Source organism: Anarrhichthys ocellatus, unplaced genomic scaffold (genome assembly GCF_004355925.1).
Source record: "Anarrhichthys ocellatus isolate YVR2014 unplaced genomic scaffold, GSC_Weel_1.0 scaffold147, whole genome shotgun sequence".
NCBI lineage: Eukaryota > Metazoa > Chordata > Actinopteri > Perciformes > Anarhichadidae > Anarrhichthys > Anarrhichthys ocellatus.
In genome coordinates this window covers 370,369-390,441 of record NW_022280177.1, presented here as the reverse complement: position 1 = coordinate 390,441, position 20,073 = coordinate 370,369, and the positions used below count along the sequence as shown (strand labels likewise).

At 41.5% G+C, this 20,073-nt stretch overlaps 1 protein-coding gene and 1 long non-coding RNA gene across 5 annotated transcripts in view; one reads left to right on the top strand and one right to left on the bottom strand.

Moving 5' to 3' along the window:
* The window catches only part of LOC116400101 (ras and Rab interactor 2-like), a 54,102-nt gene extending 42,750 nt beyond the window's left edge, over nt 1-11,352 (top strand). For 2 of the 3 annotated variants that reach the window (XM_031877762.1, XM_031877761.1), the window contains 4 exons: nt 4,038-4,346; nt 4,446-4,577; nt 4,658-4,821; nt 6,975-11,352. In XM_031877762.1, coding sequence (XP_031733622.1) covers nt 4,038-4,346; nt 4,446-4,577; nt 4,658-4,821; nt 6,975-7,415 — 1,046 coding nt within the window. In that variant the 3' untranslated portion in view covers nt 7,416-11,352. Of the gene's footprint in view, nt 1-4,037; nt 4,347-4,445; nt 4,578-4,657; nt 4,822-5,718; nt 5,841-6,974 lie in introns of those variants that run through there. The other variant, XM_031877763.1, reaches the window with a different exon arrangement.
* A 3,787-nt stretch (nt 11,353-15,139) lies between these two features.
* Nucleotides 15,140-20,067, bottom strand: LOC116400106 (uncharacterized). Of its 2 annotated transcripts, none has more exons than XR_004213889.1 (3): nt 19,756-20,067; nt 18,780-18,845; nt 15,140-18,419 (listed from the first exon to the last, which is right to left on the bottom strand). It is a non-coding gene; the product is annotated as an uncharacterized LOC116400106 (long non-coding RNA). The 2 variants fall into 2 exon arrangements; XR_004213890.1 differs by having other exon boundaries at nt 19,869-20,067.
* Nucleotides 20,068-20,073: the final 6 nt, after the last annotated feature.

Below are 20,073 nucleotides of genomic sequence, written 5' to 3'. Positions count from 1 at the left end.
GAATTCAAAATCTAAATAAATACATTTCTACCGATCAAAATGTCAACACAAATCATTGACCACTTTTATGAATTTGTTTTCTCCATGTTTGAGTTCAATTTGAAAAAGAGAGAGATTTAAGTAGCCAGGTGTACTCTCTCTAATATGGCATGAAGTGCCCCAAAAATGACAATGAAGAAACCAAGATTATCAAAGTTTTAAAGTATTAGCTTTGGTTGACAACTACAATTCTGAAGCAAAAGGCAAAGAATCTAAATGAGTATCTCGATGTCTTTGTGTGCCGAGTGGTGGTTGCTCCTCGCCTGTTTTCTCAATGCTCTTTCTTCCACAGGAAGGACACAATGGGAACTGCTGCGTTTTTTCAATTCTTGGATTGGTTGCACAACATGTTGTTGTGGCAGCTTCAGAGAGTTTTCTGTTCAACCCAAAGGCCCAGATGCATTCTGGTGACTGTCTGCCAAGTCGTACAATCGCCGTCTTACTCTCACTCACTCACTTCTTTTTAAACCAACTCTCCAATCAGAGAGAGAGGATCTAAGGCGAGCCCCCTCCACTTTCTGTCTTACTCTGTCCTTCTGACACCCTCTTTGTATTTGTTCTTGCTCATGTGTTTTCTCTTTGCTCTCTCTCTCTGTCTCTCTCTCTCTCTCTCTCTCTCTGCCTCTGTCTCTCTGTGTCTCTCTGTGTCTCTCTCTGTCTCTCTTTCTTCCACTGTCCTTGCTTTAGAGTAATGTGCAGTATTTTGGTATGACCGTTCTTTCATGCAGTATTTAATGTAAATGTGGACTCCTGTTTTTTTCACACACTATTTGGTCTTTTATATTACTTCCTTAAATAGCATGAAGAGTAAAGCACATGTAAGTGACATAGATACAAAGAAATGAAGGGCAGACAATCAGAGTTTCATATATGCAAGATGTTCCATCTGGAGCTCACTCATCAGGCCACTGTGTGTATGTGGGCCCAGGATGTGACGAGGCTCTCCTCGTCACTAAGTGCTCATGTGTTCATGTGCTCATGGTAACATCAGCAGCTGGATAAGAGCTGAGGGCTTTCACTACCAAGCGTCAAAGTGAAGTGAATGTTATTGACTGAATATTATCTGTGATAAAATAGTCACATGAGAAATAATAATGCATTGAGTGGTGAAATAAATATATTGACTTTCCTCTCCTTACTTATTTGCAGGATCAGTTTTGCATTTGGCTGTAATACCTTTTTGACATTCTTCATAGCCGTTTGTTCAGTACAAGAGTCAAATGATGCACCACACTTTTATGGGAACGTGACAGCAGCTAGTTTTGAAAGAAAGTCTAGCTCTGGTGCTTTGCTGTGTTTGTGTTAGAATGTCTCAGATATTAGCTTGAATCTAAATGAGGCCTCCATAATTCCTCCAATCACTCCAATCCATTCAGTAGAAGTCGAGAGAATAAACCACTCTTTTGGTTTTTCAAAACTGGTCCCTCAAGCTGCTTGTTTGTGTGAGCCGAGGCACAGAGGCTGTTCTTCAGATGAATGAAATGGAAGCAGGAAATGAGCCATCCATGCATGAGGACAGGACCCATAGACAGACTACACCGGGCTATCTTTAGGAGGACACGCAGTGTTGTGTCTACATGTCAATGCCATTCTATCTGCTCAAAAACATCTGTTTGGTTGAAATGCTCGAGCACACAGGAAATAAAATAGTTTCTTTAAATAATTGGTGAACATTGAAGGAAATAAAGTGAAAACTCCAATGACAAAAACAGAAGTGTGGATTCCCCTCTTTAGTGTTGAAGTTGACGAGGTGTTTAGTTGAAGGCTAGAAGAGGACAGATGCTTTTATCAAGCATGAAGAGGTCCAGTTAAAAGTGTGTCTGTGTCCGATTGCCTGTTTCTGGGCTGACCTTAAGCAGACCGGCTCCGCTGTGTTTTCTACCGTCGGTTTAATGTGGTGAATTCAGGACAAAGAGGGTCGGTCCTCACTGAGGAGAACCTATGACCACAGTGACAGTACATTAAAGCTGTAAGATGCACTACTTTACTTTGTGTAGTTGGTATTAGAATGACATGAACACAGAGCCATTTACTTAACGCCCAGAAGAAGAATGTTGCCACTGTTTCCTGTTGTTACTCACTGTAGCAGACCTGTGGGGGGGTCTGGTAGGACGAGTATTAGGAAATGAATAAGAGAAAAAGGTGCTTTTTATGCAATTAAGACTTCATTATTAGTCTCTTCATTCAGGCCCTAGATTATTTTTTATTGTCAATTATTCTGCTTCATAAAGTAACTGCTGGAGCTGTTCCCTCCAGTGTCTGGTTCCTACTGGTCTCATGTGAATATTTGCTGCTTCTCACACTTCTCTTTCATAGGAAGTTTCTTTGGGATTTGGACCAAACCAGACATTTGAAGACTTCAACGGGTTCTTGTGATGGACATTTTTCATTATCTTTAGAAAATAATTGTCAGAGTAGTCATTAGTTGCAGCTCTATAATACAAAATTGTGACACAAGGGACGTTTAAGAAAAAGCTTTTTTGTCTTGAATTTGTGTCTAAATGATTGTTTCCATTAGTCTTTTGAAAAAGGGACGAGTTTGAGAGTTAAATCTTTAGTCTTCTCCTTGTATGTTTTGCATGTTGTGCACCATTTCCTAACAGTTGTATTCTCTCTCTCTGAGAGTCATTCTGACGTTTTGAAGTCCAGCCACAGGTAGTTTCAGTAAAACTGAACATCAAATGGTAAGAGGATGGGTGTTTCCAGTTGGACATGTTTTCTTTTTCATAAAAAATAAGTGGAAATGGTGAAGTTAAAGAGAGTCTCCCCCAGGAAAAGGAAAGTTATCAGTTTCATCATCGGTGTCTAAACAAACACAACACATGCTACTTGCTGGCAGCTCTGCCAGTGTGCAGTCGAATGAGGAAGTGAGAATGTGCCATCTGTAGGAGTCAGCAGGTAGCAGTAATGTGGGTGTGGCAAAGTTTCCAGTGAGATCAGCAATGGAGGTGGAATTCAACAACTCCTACTGACTGACGGAGACCGATCGCTGTGAATGGCAGAAGCTGGATGCCGTCGTGCTGTGGCGGAAAGTAAAATCTGTGTCTGCAGATGTGCTCAGCCAACAAAAAAAAAAAAACTGCTGACTTCATCACTTTCTGGAGGAAAGTCAGCAAAATGCACAGAGACAGCCGGCACACACTCGGTCCTTATTCAGCATTGCTGTGGTCTGGCCTCCCTCCTGTCTGCAGCATGATAGCACTGTTTGTGCTAGTCGGAGCTCGTAAACGTGTGGACAGCCTTTGGTTGATGAAACTGAAAATATGGGTTCCATCTTTAGTCACCTTATATTTTCAGAGTAATGAAGACATAATGATCTTGAGAATGGCGCTGTTCATTCAGCCCGTCGTTTGAAGTGCCAGCTCCGTCCAGCTCAAAGATATTATTTGCCAGCTAAGTCAATTTGCACATTTGTTTGTGAAGTTGACGGTTCGCGCCACAGTATGACGACTTCATTTGCCTCACCAGTAAATGCACCAACGCCAGCTTTGTCACGTACAGTTTCTTCTGGTTCTAGTTATGATTGGAACAGAAATATTGAAAGAAATCCCAACACAACAACACACTCAACTGTCTTTGACTTTGATCTATAGCCATGGTGAACAACAGTGACAGCTTGGGTTTCACACAGCAGGAAGCTTGTAGGTCCTGACTAACAAGACGATAAGGAATGTGATGTTAACCTTGACCGTGGTGTTGAAATAGGCATTAGACAGAGCGGCTATGTGCCTGTCTTCAGACACAAGTCGGAGTGATCTGTGGACTCTTCCCAGAGGCTGTTATCTGAGTCATCCTGTAGTTTGTTCACATATCAAACAGGAGCACAAAAGAGCTGTTGTAAATGCATCCGTGCTGCAGAAATACATGAGAGGCACACAGTGGCCTACGTCTGTCCTCTTGTATTCAGATGAAAATCAGAAGTTTCAATTCGATTTGGCTTCAATGGATCCCAGTACTGTCCCTGTGAAAAAGCTCACCTGTTCCCTCTTCTCCCCCAGACCGAGTCCTGGAGAAGGCCATGCACAAGTGCGTCCTGAAGACTCTCAAACCGGTGGTGAGCGCCGCCCTGCAGGAGTTCCAGGTACGCAGTGGGGAGTGGAGGGAGCTGAGGGAGAACCTATCGCTGGCCAAGGCCCGGCAGCCACAGGAGATGGGCGTGGCCAACACGCCGCCGCCGGACCCTGTGGCCATAGAGAAGATCAGGCACAAGTTACACACCATGAGTAAACTGTACTCGCCTGAGAAGAAGGTCTCCATGCTGCTGAGGGTCTGCAAGCTCATCTACACCATCATGGAGGACAACTCGGGTAGACATTTGATCGTCTCACCTATTTTCTGCAGTATGATAACGAGTTAATAAAATACAAGATGTGTAAAAAGTATCAAATGATCCGTGTGCCTCTCAGGTCGTCTGTACGGTGCTGATGACTTCCTGCCGATGCTGACCTATGTGTTGGCCCAGTGCGACATGCCCCAGCTGGACAACGAGATACTTTACATGATGGAGCTGCTGGACCCCTCCCTGCTCCACGGAGAAGGTGAGTTTGTTGAAACCAATGTTTCCTTTCCCCCTTCTATGAACACAGTGTTAACCCTGTGCCTCTGTGTGTGTGTCCAGGTGGCTACTACCTGACCAGCGCGTACGGAGCCATGTCCCTGATTCGAAACTTCCAGGAGGAGCAGGCGGCCAGAGTGCTGAGCTCGGAAACCAGGGACACACTCCACCAATGGCACCGCCGACGCACCACCCAGCGCTCTGCACCGTCTATCGACGACTTCCAGGTAGAAGCCCCGTAGTCCTACTGGAGGCTTAGCCCTGAGTTGTCTTCTTTCACACCAGTACTGTTGACATAGGGACCTTGATACCGCGGCTCAAGACTAATTTTAAGGCTAAAAATGCTCCTGTATCTGGGATATTTGGGCCTAAAGTTTGTACAGTGGGAGTAAGTGAAGACGCGTCGGCTATCTGTATGTCTATGACGTAACATGATTCAAACAAATTATGCTTTTTTTAATTATTATGTTTTTCTTTTATTTATCTGAATTCTTGAGCACATTTAGATAAAAATAGCTTTGTAAATTACCAATAAACATTTTCTTTAATTTAATCCAACCATTTAGCAGAACCTAGTGGACAGCGGTCCCCAACCACCGGGCCGTGGATCATTTGGTACTGGGCCGCACAGAAAGAATAAATAACTTATATTATTTCCATTTTATTGATTATCAGAGTCTGAAAGATGTTTTATTTTGAAAAATGACTGGATTCTCTCCCAATTTCGTCTCGCGCTTGTCTCGGTCACGTGAGACGTTACCTCAAACATTAAGCCCACAAACTAGCGACAATGAGTAAAACACTTTTGGAGAGCTTCTTTGCAAAGAGGAAAGGCCACTAAGGAGGCAGAAGAAGAGCTACAACTAAAATAAAGCCTCATTTAACAGACAACATCAGCAGTCTGATTAAATATCAGGAGTAATTCTGACGCACCAAACCCGCTCTGCAGAACATGTGGCGACAGAGGAAGATCAGCTGCTGGAGATTGTAAATGACGGTGGCCTTAAAAGTATGTTTGAGACAACAACTCTGCTGGTGTTTGATTAAAATCAAGGCTGAATATCCTGAGATCACCACTAAAGCACTGAAACCCTGCTTCCATTTCACACATCCTCTTTGTGAAGTGGGATGTTCTGCAGTGACAGCAATCAAAACTAAATGACGGAGTAGATTGGACATCAGGAACACACTTCGGGTGTCTTTGTCTCCCATTACCCCCAGATGGGACCGTCTTGTTGCAGAGAAACAAGCTCGGGGCTCCCACTGATTCAGCGTTATTGTGAGTTGTATTTATTTATGCATTTTATATTTGTTTTCATGCCGATCGTATCATTTTATTTCGTCATGTTTTTCCGCCAAACCTTGAATGCCGAAGACCACAGCCAACTGTTACGTTCCCCGTTTTGGCATCTAAGGGATGCGGGGAGTAACAGTGTTTATTTCCCGGGGAAAGAGAGAGAGAGTACCGTGAGGTTTAAACAAAGGAATGTTTATTTGATAACTGGCTAGCAAAAGAAAACTACCCTCTGCTAATCAGAGGGCGACACAAAATGATGAACACAAAAACGCAATGGTGACAGCATCCCACACGGCTGCACCCGGAGTGATCCACGGAAACACTCTCAGCGTTTCAGCTGCCGGTTCGGCCCAAGGGTGTCAGCTCCACACCGACTCGCACGCACAGCCTCACTACTGTGGTCTGCCCAAGAGAGTGTCCTTCAGGAGCTCCTCTCCTCTTATACACCGGCTAATCGCGATTGAACACAGCCGCGTCCAATCAGTCGCTGCAGCTTGCATCCGGGACAGAGGGTGGCACTCGAGAAGACACTGAGGGAAAACAGAGGGAGAGCACAAACACAACACGGCACGTAACACCGGTCCGTGAAAATATTGTCTTACATGAAACCGGTCCGTGTTGCTAAGAAGGTTGGGGACCGCTGGTCTAGAAGACTCTGAAAATATCTGCACAGACTTGTAACAGTTATGGAAAGATAAAGTTCCATCTCCTCTTTTGTACAAATCATGAGCCTCCGGCTCAGTAACTGCTTCACTCAGAGCAGCTGTCAGTCATGACGTATTGTTGTTGATCAAATACCTCAGAAAAAAGGAACACTTAAACTTCCTCAGCGTAATGAGAACTACAAATATGAGAGAAACCATCTTTGGCCAAATGTATTTTGACGTTGACGCCAACATGGAGGGGGCGGGACTTATGATTTATGACCTATACTGCAGCCAGCCACCAGGGGGCGATGGAGATGTTTTGGCTTCACTGTTGGGAGCTCCCATGTCGTCCATCTTTATCTACAGTCTATGGTTCTGCCACGTGTTGAGTGTGTCACAGAGCTGCAATGTGTGCTTTTTCCTCACTGTCCCTCAGAACTACCTGCGGGTGGCGCTGCAGGAGCTGGACAGCGGCTGCACGGCCAAGACCCTGCAGGTCCGACCGTACGCCTCCGTGGAGGAGGTGTGTCATCTGTGCGCCCAGAAGTTCAAAGTGGCGGACCCGGAGAACTACGGCCTGTTCCTGCTGATGGAGGGCAGCAGCCAGCAGCTGGCGCCGGACACCCATCCTCAGAAGATCAAGGCGGAGCTCCACAGCCGCTCGCAGGCCACTCCCTTCCACTTCGTCTTCCGCCGCTCGTCAGCTCCCCTAGACCTCACGGCCAACCTCAACAACCTCACCGTGACCAACCTGAATGACCTCGACACGGACCCGTCGGCCCCCTCCCCCCAGCTCAGTCCCAGTCTGGGCCTCAGTCCCAGTCTGGGCCTCAGCCTGCCGCCCAGCCGCCTCAACGGCAACTCTATATCTATATGACTGTAACGGGGGGCTGACTGTAGGTTCTGAACGGAGTCTTTGTCTCCCCGCTGTGACCATATCGCCCCAACATCTCCAACAAACATGTTTCCATGGGACCCAAACAGACCAGCATGTTGAAAGGGTTCAACATTGTGCCGTGCCAGTCTTTACAAAGCCTGACTTCTCCTTTTGGATGACATGTCCGTCTCGATCAACATCCTCTCGCTGGAAAGTTCTGTCAGACAGACACGGGTGAAAGAGGAAAAGAAGAAAGGAGGGAAGGAAATGAGAGAGATGGCCTTTCTTTTTTTGACTTTCTGGATCTATTTTGGCAACAGAGCAACACTTTGCTGAACACGTAGTCACGGTAGAGGTTCTGGAGATAAGGTGAGGGGTACTAATGAACATGTGTTCATAGTCCTGCCATAATGCTGGTGCTTCTGGTACAGATTCAGGGTCAGCTGTTCTTGTTGTTACCTTCAGGGTACATAGAGGGAAATACATGTGAGTAATCTTTGATCAATCATTTAAAATATCTAACAAATCGCTTATTTAGGTGACAGGTGTACCTATGATTCACTTATAACGGTTGCTGGTAAACTGTGTTATTGTGTTGTTTGTGTTTTGAAACTCTTCATCCTTTAGATTGTTGAAGTGTTTCGAGGGATTCTGGTGACACCCTGTGGTGGCTGGTGCACATTGCAGGAGCTCCTTCTTAAAAAGAACATTTATGGCCTCAAGTGGGAAGCAATTCATCCGAAAGAAAACACATATACTGTATATATGTGTATGTATATATATATACACACACACACATACATATATATGTGTATACATATATATGTGTATATGTGTATTTATATAGTTGTATCTATATCATCTCTATATGTAGCAAGAGTAAAAATCCTCTTCTGTATTGACTCCCATTAGTATTTTCCAGTTGTATCACATCTATGCTGGGGCTACTGGTTCACTGATGAATGTTAAAGGTACCGTATGTACCATCGGCCACATGCTCCATTGACATACTGGGTCCATGCAATCTAAATGTACAGTCTTCAGTTGTAAATACATTACTACTGTGGTAACACGGTGGATTCTCTGGATCAAAGAAAGATCCAGTGTGAGAGACACACATTTCAAAACAATAATGGTGGCTCCTAAAGAAGTTAGCTTTGATGCTACGATAGCATCAGTAATTTCAGAACTGCAGATTGTTTCTTCATTGAAAGAAGAGCAAACATGTTTTCACTCATGTCCCGACTGGCTTCGGCAAGAGTTTGATTGGCAGATGTTTTTATCCATATTTCTTTGAAAGTGCTACAATGTGCTATGATGAGGGCTCCTCAGAGGGTTCTGGGATCAGACACACAGGGTTTGGGTTTGCTAACGGAAGGTCTGTATGCTCCACCTCCTGGTGAAGCATACAGATGTCAAGGCGCGAGTGGTTTTCTCCATTCTGCCAATTTGGATACAGTTCAACAAAGAGTGTGAGAAGGTATGCAGGCTGTACCTCCACCGGACAAGCCCAGGGTTACCTCTGCTCCTTCATGTCATAGTCCAGGACAGCCTGGTTACAATGTGAAGCTAATGTCTTCTACACATTGGACCTTTTTAAATATGAATCATTGTTTACTTACAAGTAACTGGCTGTTGGTGGTGCCAACACACATATTGTGTGTTTTTAAGAATATTTATATCTAATATTTTCTATGTAGGGCCAGTGTTAGGAGGCAACAATAACAAACCGGTAGCCATTAAAAGAGTAACCTGCACTTCATTGTTTCACTCAAGAGACTTAACAAGAAACAGATCAACATGGACGCAGAACCAGAGACATTGTGTGTTTGATTCTACACATCTTTATTAAAAGCGAGTGCCTACATTACCCACAATGCAAATGCTACGCTATGGTGCCAAGGACAAAAGAGAGACACCATTTAGCCTGTTTCTTTGAACAACAGTTTTCACTTCTCAATACTATGCTGTGTCCTCTGGCTTCTCCATTCTGCTTCTGACGTGCAGCGTTTCCTATGATCCCAACAGTGAAAAGATATAATATCTATAACATGGCATTCTTAAGGATTAATGTGTTAACATATTGTTCTTGCATGTACTTTGTGTTTTTAAGTGTAATGTTAGAAACAGTTTTCACGATGTAACATTCATTATGTATTTGCTGATTATCCTGGTGATATGAAAGACACTGTATCATACCTGATGCATGGTGTTAAAGGTCCGATCGACCACGTCACTCTTCTGTCTCTGAGTCTCTGTACTGCTGACAGAAGTTCTGCTTCTTATCCTGGTGACAAAGTCATGAAATGGATCCGTGGACTTTAAAGCTGGTCTGAGGTCTCACACACACAGCGCTGTATGGCTATGTAGATATTTGTAAAGACAAAGGTCTGTGAGGAAACACAATGCTACTACATCAGTATTTGGTAGGCCTACTGGTCAAAAAAACAAAAAAACTTGAAGTTTTCTTGTCAATATAAAGGTTGCAGTTGTTGGGAAATGTAAATGCAGTTTCTTTACTGTTTGTGTTGAACCGTAACACTTCCTGTCCACAGTGTCATGAGAGGTGAATGCTCTCCAGTAGCATGAATGTGGTGTATCTCAGCTCACCGTGTACATCTGAGCTTCAAGTCTGAATGGACTCGTTCTGCCGCGTTATCGCTGATCTGTCTTCGATCAAGCAAAGTGTGTATTTATGTCTGTGCGGGATTTTTCACAGTCTATTCTATAATATTCTTTATGGTGTCAATGTTATTTGCATCCAGAGACAAATTCCTGTTTACCATTTGTCATTGAATGATATCAGAAATATTCTTTTGCACTTAATAAATGTTGAAAACAAATGAAACTGCATGCCTGACGTGTTTGTATTTGATCTAAGCTGTTCCAGTCCTTCACCACTAGATGGTGATCACACCTCACATTCCACACTGAAGTGTTTCATCTCAGCTGTAAATCAGATGCTGAGTCCTACCTCACCAAACAGGCATCAAACCTTTGTGATTTTACACTATTTAACATACAAGAACGTGTATTTCAGCTACAATACTAAATGCATTGGGAGCATCTACATTATACAAAATGAAACTGTAAAAAATTTTTTTGACAGTTCTGATGGAGCTGGACTTCTCATGAGGACGACTGCTATGTTCACTTCATTACAGTCATGTTATACGTGTCCAGTACTTCAGGTGACTATGTTTTATGATTTAGTGAATTAAATTAAGTTTGTTCTCTTAAAATCAAAGCAAACTGACTTTTTCATGGTTTAAAAAAAACAACTATACAATGAATTTTCTTCGACATGCTACACTATGACTACTTATGAGCATGTTCCAACATACTGTGATGACCCTCCACCTTCCATACAGGTGTCCCGGTTGTTGTGCATGTACTTTTCTGTTGCAGTTGTTCCAGCTCGTTTGTCTCCGTTTTGTTGCAGTGTCTGGACTTTTTGTTCAACATACTCAGTGGTGGGCCGTGCATTTTATACCTGGGCCTTCAGTGCTGTCCTACTCCAGTTGAACCTCCTCACCACAGCTACAGTTATTATTTGTTTGGTGTAAAAATGAAGCTCAACACCTATAGATACACTGACTGCAGAGTACAGATACATGAATACGAGGTGCGTAATGAACGGACAATGCATTGAAAAACCTGCGGAGCTATCACATCCACGCACTGAAGAGCACGGGCCATTCAAATATTCACATCAGAGGGAACAATATTAAATAGACAAATGAACACAGTAGTAAGACTACGATCACTCCCTCCAGGAAATACACGACACCTTAATTCTTATTACTGATGGATTTATTCGTCTGTCAACACAGAGAGGGAAAATGAGTCCACTTGAAAACCCATGAATCCTCAAAGATGATCACTTAAACACTTTAACTTAAACTCTTTAACTTAACTTTAACACTTTAACTCAACGTTAAAGTTAACATAACCAAACAAAAATCCATCTTCATAACAACAAGTTGTACTAATAATAATATATAAACAAGCATCGTAAAGCTATTGCAGATTTAAAAACAAACGCATTTAACTTACCAGAGCTGCTGTTCACTATTTAAAGACAAAGTTCTCCTTTCTTTGTTAACAAAGAGTTTAATCTCACGGTTGTTCAGTACATCCGTGTGTTTTAGTTCCAGTAAGAAGTCCTTCTCCATTCATGGACGCCAGTGAAGACAGTGGAGCCTCCCCAGTTGTATTTCTTGAATAGTTTTTAATGCGTTTGAGGCTGAAAATGTCTGCTCCACAGAGGCAGCAGATATTGGGATTGTCACCGCCCAACATGTCACGCTAGCCCACTGACCAATCACGTACTTGTAGGCCAGCTAGCAGGCTCTGACACGTCAAAGAATACGCCCAACATGTCAAACTAAAGATCCGATTGGTTGAACACTATGACAATCAACAATATCGTCCCCATTCACTTAAACTGCACATGGATTCACTTGTGAGTCTGCAGGCCTCTGCCTCTGTTCTTACCTAGAGACACAGAGGTGAGATCTGATTGGATAAAAGCTCTACTTAAAACAAGCGGCACTGGAAGCAGAGCAACTGAGGAAGACAGTAGCTGTGCAATGAGAACATATGATAATGGGAAAATATTATAAATTATAATACATGTTGTGTATTTAAGAAAAATTATTAAATTATAAAATATATATAGCTTTGTGATTCTGTTTAGGCCAGCAGAGAAGGCTTTGCAGGCCCTGACGGCCCACCACTGGACATACTATACTATGACTTTTGTTCCGACTTTTGCTCGACAAACTATACTATGACTTTTTTGACATTGTGTACAATTACTTTGTTTTTTTCAACTCACTATATATACTATGACTTTTTTGACATTGTGTACAATTACTTTGTTTTTTTTCAACTCACTATATATACTATGACTTATTAATTTAATTAATTTTTCGACATTCCATATGACTTTGTTTGATTTACTATTTCAGGCTTTGTATTTTAACGAACCGTTCCTACTGAATTCATGTGATCGACCTCAAATTGGCTCAGCACGATCTAAAGAACTTTATGATGAAACATCATCAAAATCATGGGTTTTCATGGAAAGACCTTGACGTGGTGCTCATTTCGTGCAGTTCTCCATAAAACAGGAAGTGGTTATAGCTCCAAGGTACATTGTCCAATCTGCCCAAAACGTCTTATGCATGATATTGGTCCAGGCCTGAGCACATTTCCATCCTTAAATTTTCACATCGTCATAGCGCCACTGTTAGAAAAATGTTACTCGACACCGGGTGTAAAATCATTAAACAGGACATTTATTCTTGCAAGAATAAACAGCATTGAAACACAAACAGGTTATGCATCAAGTTCCTGCTCAGAGGTCTGTCTCTGGGTCTCTGATATATATACTGCAGATAACACATACAAAGGCGTTGGAACAGAATGATTTACATAAAGTCTGTGACCTCGTTCGAACCCGTCCTTTTGACGCCTGTTCTGTCAAAGTTATCTTATCCTAATATGAGAGGACGTCATGGTCTAAAATCAGAAGAATACGTAAATACTGACGTACACAACAGATTTACTATCTCCCCTTGACGCCAGGTCACAAGTAGATGCTAAGATGCTATGGATTTAATTAGTTTTCTTTGCTTTCTCTCTTCTTTTACTAACACACACACACACATATAGCGTTGAGCGGGTGGAGCTAACTGCTTCAGACAGGTGTAGATAACGCAATCTAACGCCATTTTGTAGTCTCGCGAGTTGGTCACGTGCAAACTCCATTGTGATAGTTCTATCTATCTTCAACGTGTAGTCCCACGTGACGTAGCCACATTTTAGATTACATCATACATTGTCTGAGCTGTTCTCATGCCCCCCCCCCACACACACTCTCCCTCTTACCACAGTTTGTTGATTTTAGATAGCGTGCTCATAAATATATAGTAGTTGTTGTTAGTTTAGATATTAGTTGACTAGATCATTATTATTGGAACTTAATAAACTCTGTTATACTTTAGAGAGCTGTGATTACTTTGTGCATGTGTGTTGTGATTATAGCTGGATATCAAACCTTCACTGTTCACACTGAATGTGTAATAGTACTTTGACTATTGACATTGTGAGTGAATACTAATTACTTAGTTACTATTATTATTACTTAGAGAGTTTGGCTGTTCGCAGGGTGGTGCCCCGTTATCATTAATAATCCTACTGACATTAATAATTCTATTGATGTCAATAATATATGCTGATAACTCAAACACGCTCCTTTTCGTTCCCAACACTGTTCTCTCTTTTATCATTCAAATATCATCAGTCTGATGTAATGTGTCACCATATATTCTTTCCTATGTTGTCTTGTTATTGACTGTCACAACAGGTCAACAAACAGCTGTGAGAACAACGTTTTATTATGTTACAGCAGCTTCATCGCTGCTTCTTTATTTTGTCGTTCCCGGGAAAAGCTCAAACCAACAGGATGTATATTACAATTAAACAAGCTGAAATGTGCCATTCTGCATCATGAGTACTTTTGATACTTTAGATATAGGTTGTTGTAATACTTCTGTACTTTTACTTAAAATACACAATCACTTTGAAGGCAGGATGTTTACCTACTCGTATTACTGCATTTGCTTAAGAAAATGATCATAGTACTTCTTCAACCCTCCCTTAAAAGTATACATTCATCTGACTAGTTCCATATTTATTGTTGAACGATACACGATGTGCATGTGTGAGTTAGTAGGTCCAACAAAAACTTACTACAAGACAAGGCTTGTGTTACCTTTAGCAAAGACTTTATTAATGCTCAGGTAGCAAAATGATCTCTAAAATGACATTTGAAACATCTAAACACAAAGTAAACCATTCTGTTGAAAAGTTTCTTGTGTATGAAGAGGTAAAGCTTGGATACGTAGAGAAACGTATCGTCTGCAAACCCTCACTCTCCATCTCGTATATCCTACGCTAGGGTTAGGGTTAGTGTTAGGGTTAACCCTAACCCTAACAGCATGCAGTCATCTATAATATCCAGTTCCAACTAAATCCAGTGCCATCTAAAACTCATTGGACTCTCATCCCAAAGTACATAAAGATTTACCATAAATAATTTATTATATTGAAATATCTCCATGCGAGTAAACAAAGAACAATAGCTTAAGAGGTCTCAAACACATCAAAGGGGGGTACAAGGGAGACCTAGGATCTATGAAAATATATTCAACAGATATACAGATCGAGACAAAAAATATATAAATACATTTACACCTATCTATATACATATGTACATCAGCAATATCACCCATGTGAATATCACAAATTATTTAGAAATCTCGTCTACAAGACGCCTCTTTTCAAAATGTGAGTGCCTTTTGTGGTAGTTTGGTTAGTTTCAAAGACATGATGCCCTATGTTCGGGTGTTAGGTCCATGCAGTGAATAGCAGCACAGAATGTAATGAACCAAATCATCTGTAGCATAAATTATTATATGGTAAAGTGCATGATACAGATATTACGTATATATATATATGAACGACAAACTGAAAAAACGCCGTGGGTTATAAAGATAATGGTAATACTGCAAAACATGAAAGGATGATTGATGCCTTGTAACCAGTGTTTTTTCTTCAACAGCCAGCATGATATAAAGTAAATGTCTGTACCTTACCAACCAACACGGAGCAGTAGCGAGGTTGTGGCTAGTGATAGATACTGGTTGGAGTCAGGAATGTTACAATACATGTGCTTGAATATCCGCCTCTGAATTTAATCAAAATCACCAAATGTTGATGTTTTGAAACTTAACTTTGATCCATGTTGATTTTCAATGTACCAACGCTCAGAAGCATTTTGGGATTTGAGAGAGATGCATTTTATTTCTTTGGTCCCTTGACTTCCCTTCAATTTCCTAGAAAGAAAATATGCAAGTGTAAATTCTTAAGAACGTCTCAGGAAACTATGTAATTTAAACAATTCTAATTAAAACAAAGACGGTGCTGAGTTGGTACACATCCAATTAATAATTGCTACTCTAGCTTAAAAAGGGGAACGTTTTCATACATAGACCCAGAGGAATATTCTGAGTATATGGGTACATTTTTAACAGTACAAAAAAAAAATATGATATGGGTCCACAAAATCAGTCAGTTAAAGTTCAAGTTAGATTTGACTTTTAAGATGTGTGAGATAGTAAGGCTAAGAGCATGACATATTAAGAACGTAAGTGAAAATTGGGTTAGTAAATTCAAAGTCACAACTATGATATTGTCAATAAAATAATAATAATTTTGACTTAGTATTTTAATTAGACTTACAAAGTAAAGATGTTGACTAATGATTACTTTTATTTGTGTGGAGATGGGCTTCCATATAACTCAGCACCTGCTTAAGAAAACGTTCCCCATAACTAGCACCTCATTACGTAGTTCTTTAAGATACAATGATTAGGAAATGATGGGACCTATAGTAACATCTCTACCCTTAAATGACATGCTTATGATAAAGGAAATGATTGCCTCAGATTGTAAACATCAGTGGCTCCCTTCAGGCAGACATTATAGCCAGAATGTGATAATGATGTAAAGCATTCATTAGAGCTGACTCTGTATGTTAACAGTCCTGCTTTGATTGTTTCTATAGTTATTGATAAATCATTTCATAAAGAATGCTGTTACAGTGTGACGGACATCATTAACAACTGGAGTACGTTATGTTAAACTCTGTTATGTGTCTTTGATCATTAAAGCGGCATATTTACATATTTGTATATGCTCATAGTTATTGCATTAAACAAGATTCAAAACACATTTAAACCCTGTTTTCCGGTCATAGCACAAAGTACTCTGCCTGGTTCTCTGAAATAAATAAATATGTATAGTATATATACTGTATATATATATCAACAAAAAAACAACATTAATTATTTTTACATTCGAAAGACAGTTTTTCAAAGATTCTATATTTTGTATTACTGATCAATAAATAAAAAATATCCCTGAAACAAATCAGACTCAGTCGTGTTTTAGTATTTGTCTTCTATCCAAAGAAAAGAAAGAAAGAGCAGAGCACTTGACATTTCAAATGAACTTATCTGGAGGAAAAAGCTGACGATTTGATGGATACTGTGAAAGAGGACGTGTTCAGACGTCTTTGAGGAATAGCGTGACTCGACCAACCGTAGTGGAATAAAAAATCCCGCGTCTGGGTTTTCACAAACCACATTGTACATGCTCTAAAAACTATAGGAATATTTATATCTCAATTCTTTTACCACAAACCTACCATATCTGGACAATTATAGACATTAGGCATTACAAAATACAAAGAACTGGATAAAAAATAAAGTTAAAACCCCCAACCTGAAGATTAGAGCTGGGATCAAAGTCCCGATGCTTTTATTCTGCATCTTTAGTCGTATGATCGCACCACCACTTTAATACCTTACTCCCTCTTTTGTCTAACTTGCTTATCTGTCATTTCTATATAATGCCGCCACCGTTTTTGAGTCTATTTGGTCGATGTTTTACAGAAGAGGAAAAAGCAGCAGTTCATTATTTTCTGTCCCTGGCAGCGCAGACTATGACACCTCTTCACAAACCAATCCCCCAAAACACAACACTTGCTTCCCTAAAACCTCGACCCAATAATTTCATACAAACTTGCTTCATTTTACAAGGATGCTATCCTCATAATCAGCATGCATTAAGGTACAGTCTCTCTGTGAAGCTAGTTTAAGCTCTTCAGTGCAAGTTTGAATTCTGTTTTTCTGACATCCACACATACACATCTAACTAAATCAAGTCATTCGTGAAATCAATGAGACAAATACCTTCGGAGGAAATTGTGCTTGTGTGTACACGAGTGGTCGTCCGTAAAGATCTTAGGTGTGGATCTCAGCAAACCCCGGGTCCACAAATAAAACCTGCCGGGGGTTTTGGGATCTCCGGAGGAGAAATGTGCGTATGACATGAATAAATAATAAATATGACATCTGGGGGTATTTACAGAGGTGTGCTATTTACAGAAAAAACCCTCTCATCTCATAAAGCCAATTCATTTCCAGTACGAAACATAGAATCTACAGCTGTGATGCTATTGAAGTTAATACATAAAAAGGTGAGTGGGTAATGCCCTAGTTCTGTGCGCAGGTGGGGGGGTTCAGGATTTTTTTTATCCTCCCAAGATGTGTAGCTGTATCTCTTAAATGTTCGAAACAAACGCACTCAACAAACCTAATTTTGACCACAAACTGTAAATTGCAAAAACACTGTTTAAATACCGTCTGCACCACAGCGCTAACCTACGACCACCCCCCCAACCACCCATTTACATCATTGCTTTTAGAATTAAACTTTTGTATATTACTCAACTCGTCGAATCTCAAAGACCCGACTCTCGTCCCAGGAAAGGTTAGCAGCTAGTAAACATTACTAATTTAAATACGGGGCGGTTTTCAAAATAGAGGTTCTCACGCAAGAAGCGAGCAGTAGTCGGACAAATTGTTTTTTTGTTGTTGTTGTCGTGGCTGTTGTCCGCCGTCCTGTCCTGTATGAGGGCTTGTGTATAGTCATTTACCATCTCTGCTCCGCCCACACTGCTCCATATTGCACAGAGCAGAAAGACATGCATCAGAAAAAAGAGCAGAGTGGGATGTCTTCTCGTACAAGAGGAGAACAGCAGGGAACAGAGTGAATCAGTGTCAATTGGTTTTTGATTAGATTTAGAAATATACTTTGTGGTTCTGATTCTATCGTCGGACACCGCCACGTCTGTGTTTAAAACTTCACTTGGAACTCCAATTCTAGTGTAGAGTGTGCAACATATGTATATCAGTGTGTGTGTGCGTGTGCTCGTGTGCCTCAGTCATCCTGGCAGGTTGGCAGGTTGACAAAGGTGAAGATGTTGTACTCGATGAGGCAGGAGAAACACAGGAAGATGGAGTAGAGGAGGAGACAGATGATACCCAGGCGCTTGTCCAACGTCCACTTGTTTAGGTGAACTCCCAGGACCTGAACGGACAGAGAGACAGAGAGAGAGACAGACAGGGGATGAGGCAGGTGGGTAAAGAAGCAGGCAGGTAAACAGATCAGTAGGCAGATCAAGACAAACGCATGGAGAGAGAAGTCAGACATCCGTCAAGATCTTGTAATGAGAAATGTCCTCAGACGACATGTATGTCCTCGGACAACATGTATGGCCTCAGACATGTATGGCCTCAGACATGTATGTCCTCAGACATGTATGGCCTCAGACATGTATGGCCTCAGACATGGTGTCAGACATGTATGTCCTCAGACGACATGTATGTCCTCAGACGAAATGTATAGCCTCAGACATGTATAGCCTCAGACATGGCGTCATATACTCACGGTCAGGAACACGGACGCCAGCAGGAGCCACACGGAGAAGATCAGTCCTTTGCTGTTTAGTTTGATCTGCAAGAAGATAATGTGTGAGGCATCAGTACTATTACATCATTATGAAGAAAAAGAACATAAAATAACTTTTGGAACTCTCCTTTCATCACTTTTGCGATCCTAAAAGTATAGTTTGGATGTTTTGAACTGGGGTTCTCCTTAGATAACCTACATTAGATGGTGGTCGGCACGCCCTCAGCGTGCTATATTTTCACTGCTTTACCTTACCGTCCTTTCATAAAGGGAACTGAAGCCGATAAATCCATCTGTGCTCTCTTTAAAGCCACGAGACTCCATTGATAAAAACATAATTTTCCCTCCCAGGACACAGAAGTTGCAGGTCTACCGCTGCCTCGATCGGTTAGTTTGTTTGTGTTATTGTGTGACTTTGGTATTTTGAAGGGTTCGGATTCACCAAAGTCACACAATGACACAAACAAACTAACAGATGGAGGCAGCGGTAGAGTCGTGTGACTTTGAAGAGAGCGTAGTTTGACATAAATTACTTTACCGTAAGATAAAGCAGTGAAAATATTCTAAATATAGCGCACACTTGCATAGAGATTTACTACGTGAGTGTAGTAGGTTGGAAATGCTACATGTTAGTTTTTTATTAAAACAGACCCCCCCCCCCCCCCCCCACACTTTCTTTGTTAATAATTGAACTATTCGAACACTCTTCAGACTTTATATCGAGGTAATACACAATCACGTCAGTAGATGGCGCTTTGGTGCTGCTGTGGATCCATTAGAGAGAACGTAGCTACAGGCTCCGCTCATGCGCAGCTCAGAATAAAACTGATAGTAGTGACTCAATTAAGCAAGCTAAAGTTGACATTGAGTTACAGGCTAATCGTGCTGCTATTACAGAACTGACGGCACAAGTGTCCTCACTGACCAAACATCTGGCCCAGATGGGTAAACCTACTGACAGTGCGACACCAAGGGACCCCTGCCCACCAGCAGTCCGTCCTCAGGCACCAACAACGGAGACCAGGGGCAGATGCAGGGACTGTGTACAACAGGGCAACATGAGCTGACCTCACTGCTTTGTTTGTGGCCAAGCTGGACATCGCGCCATAGGCTGTCTAAAAAAAAAGATGTCGGGAAACGGGCTGAGGTCACTGGAGCGGGGCAGCCAGTGACTGTGACAGCTGAAGAGGCCCCAGCACCAGCCAGGTCTGTAAAAGCAAAAACACCGTGTCAACCACCACCAAGAAAGTGTCTAGCACAGCTCATAGGAAAG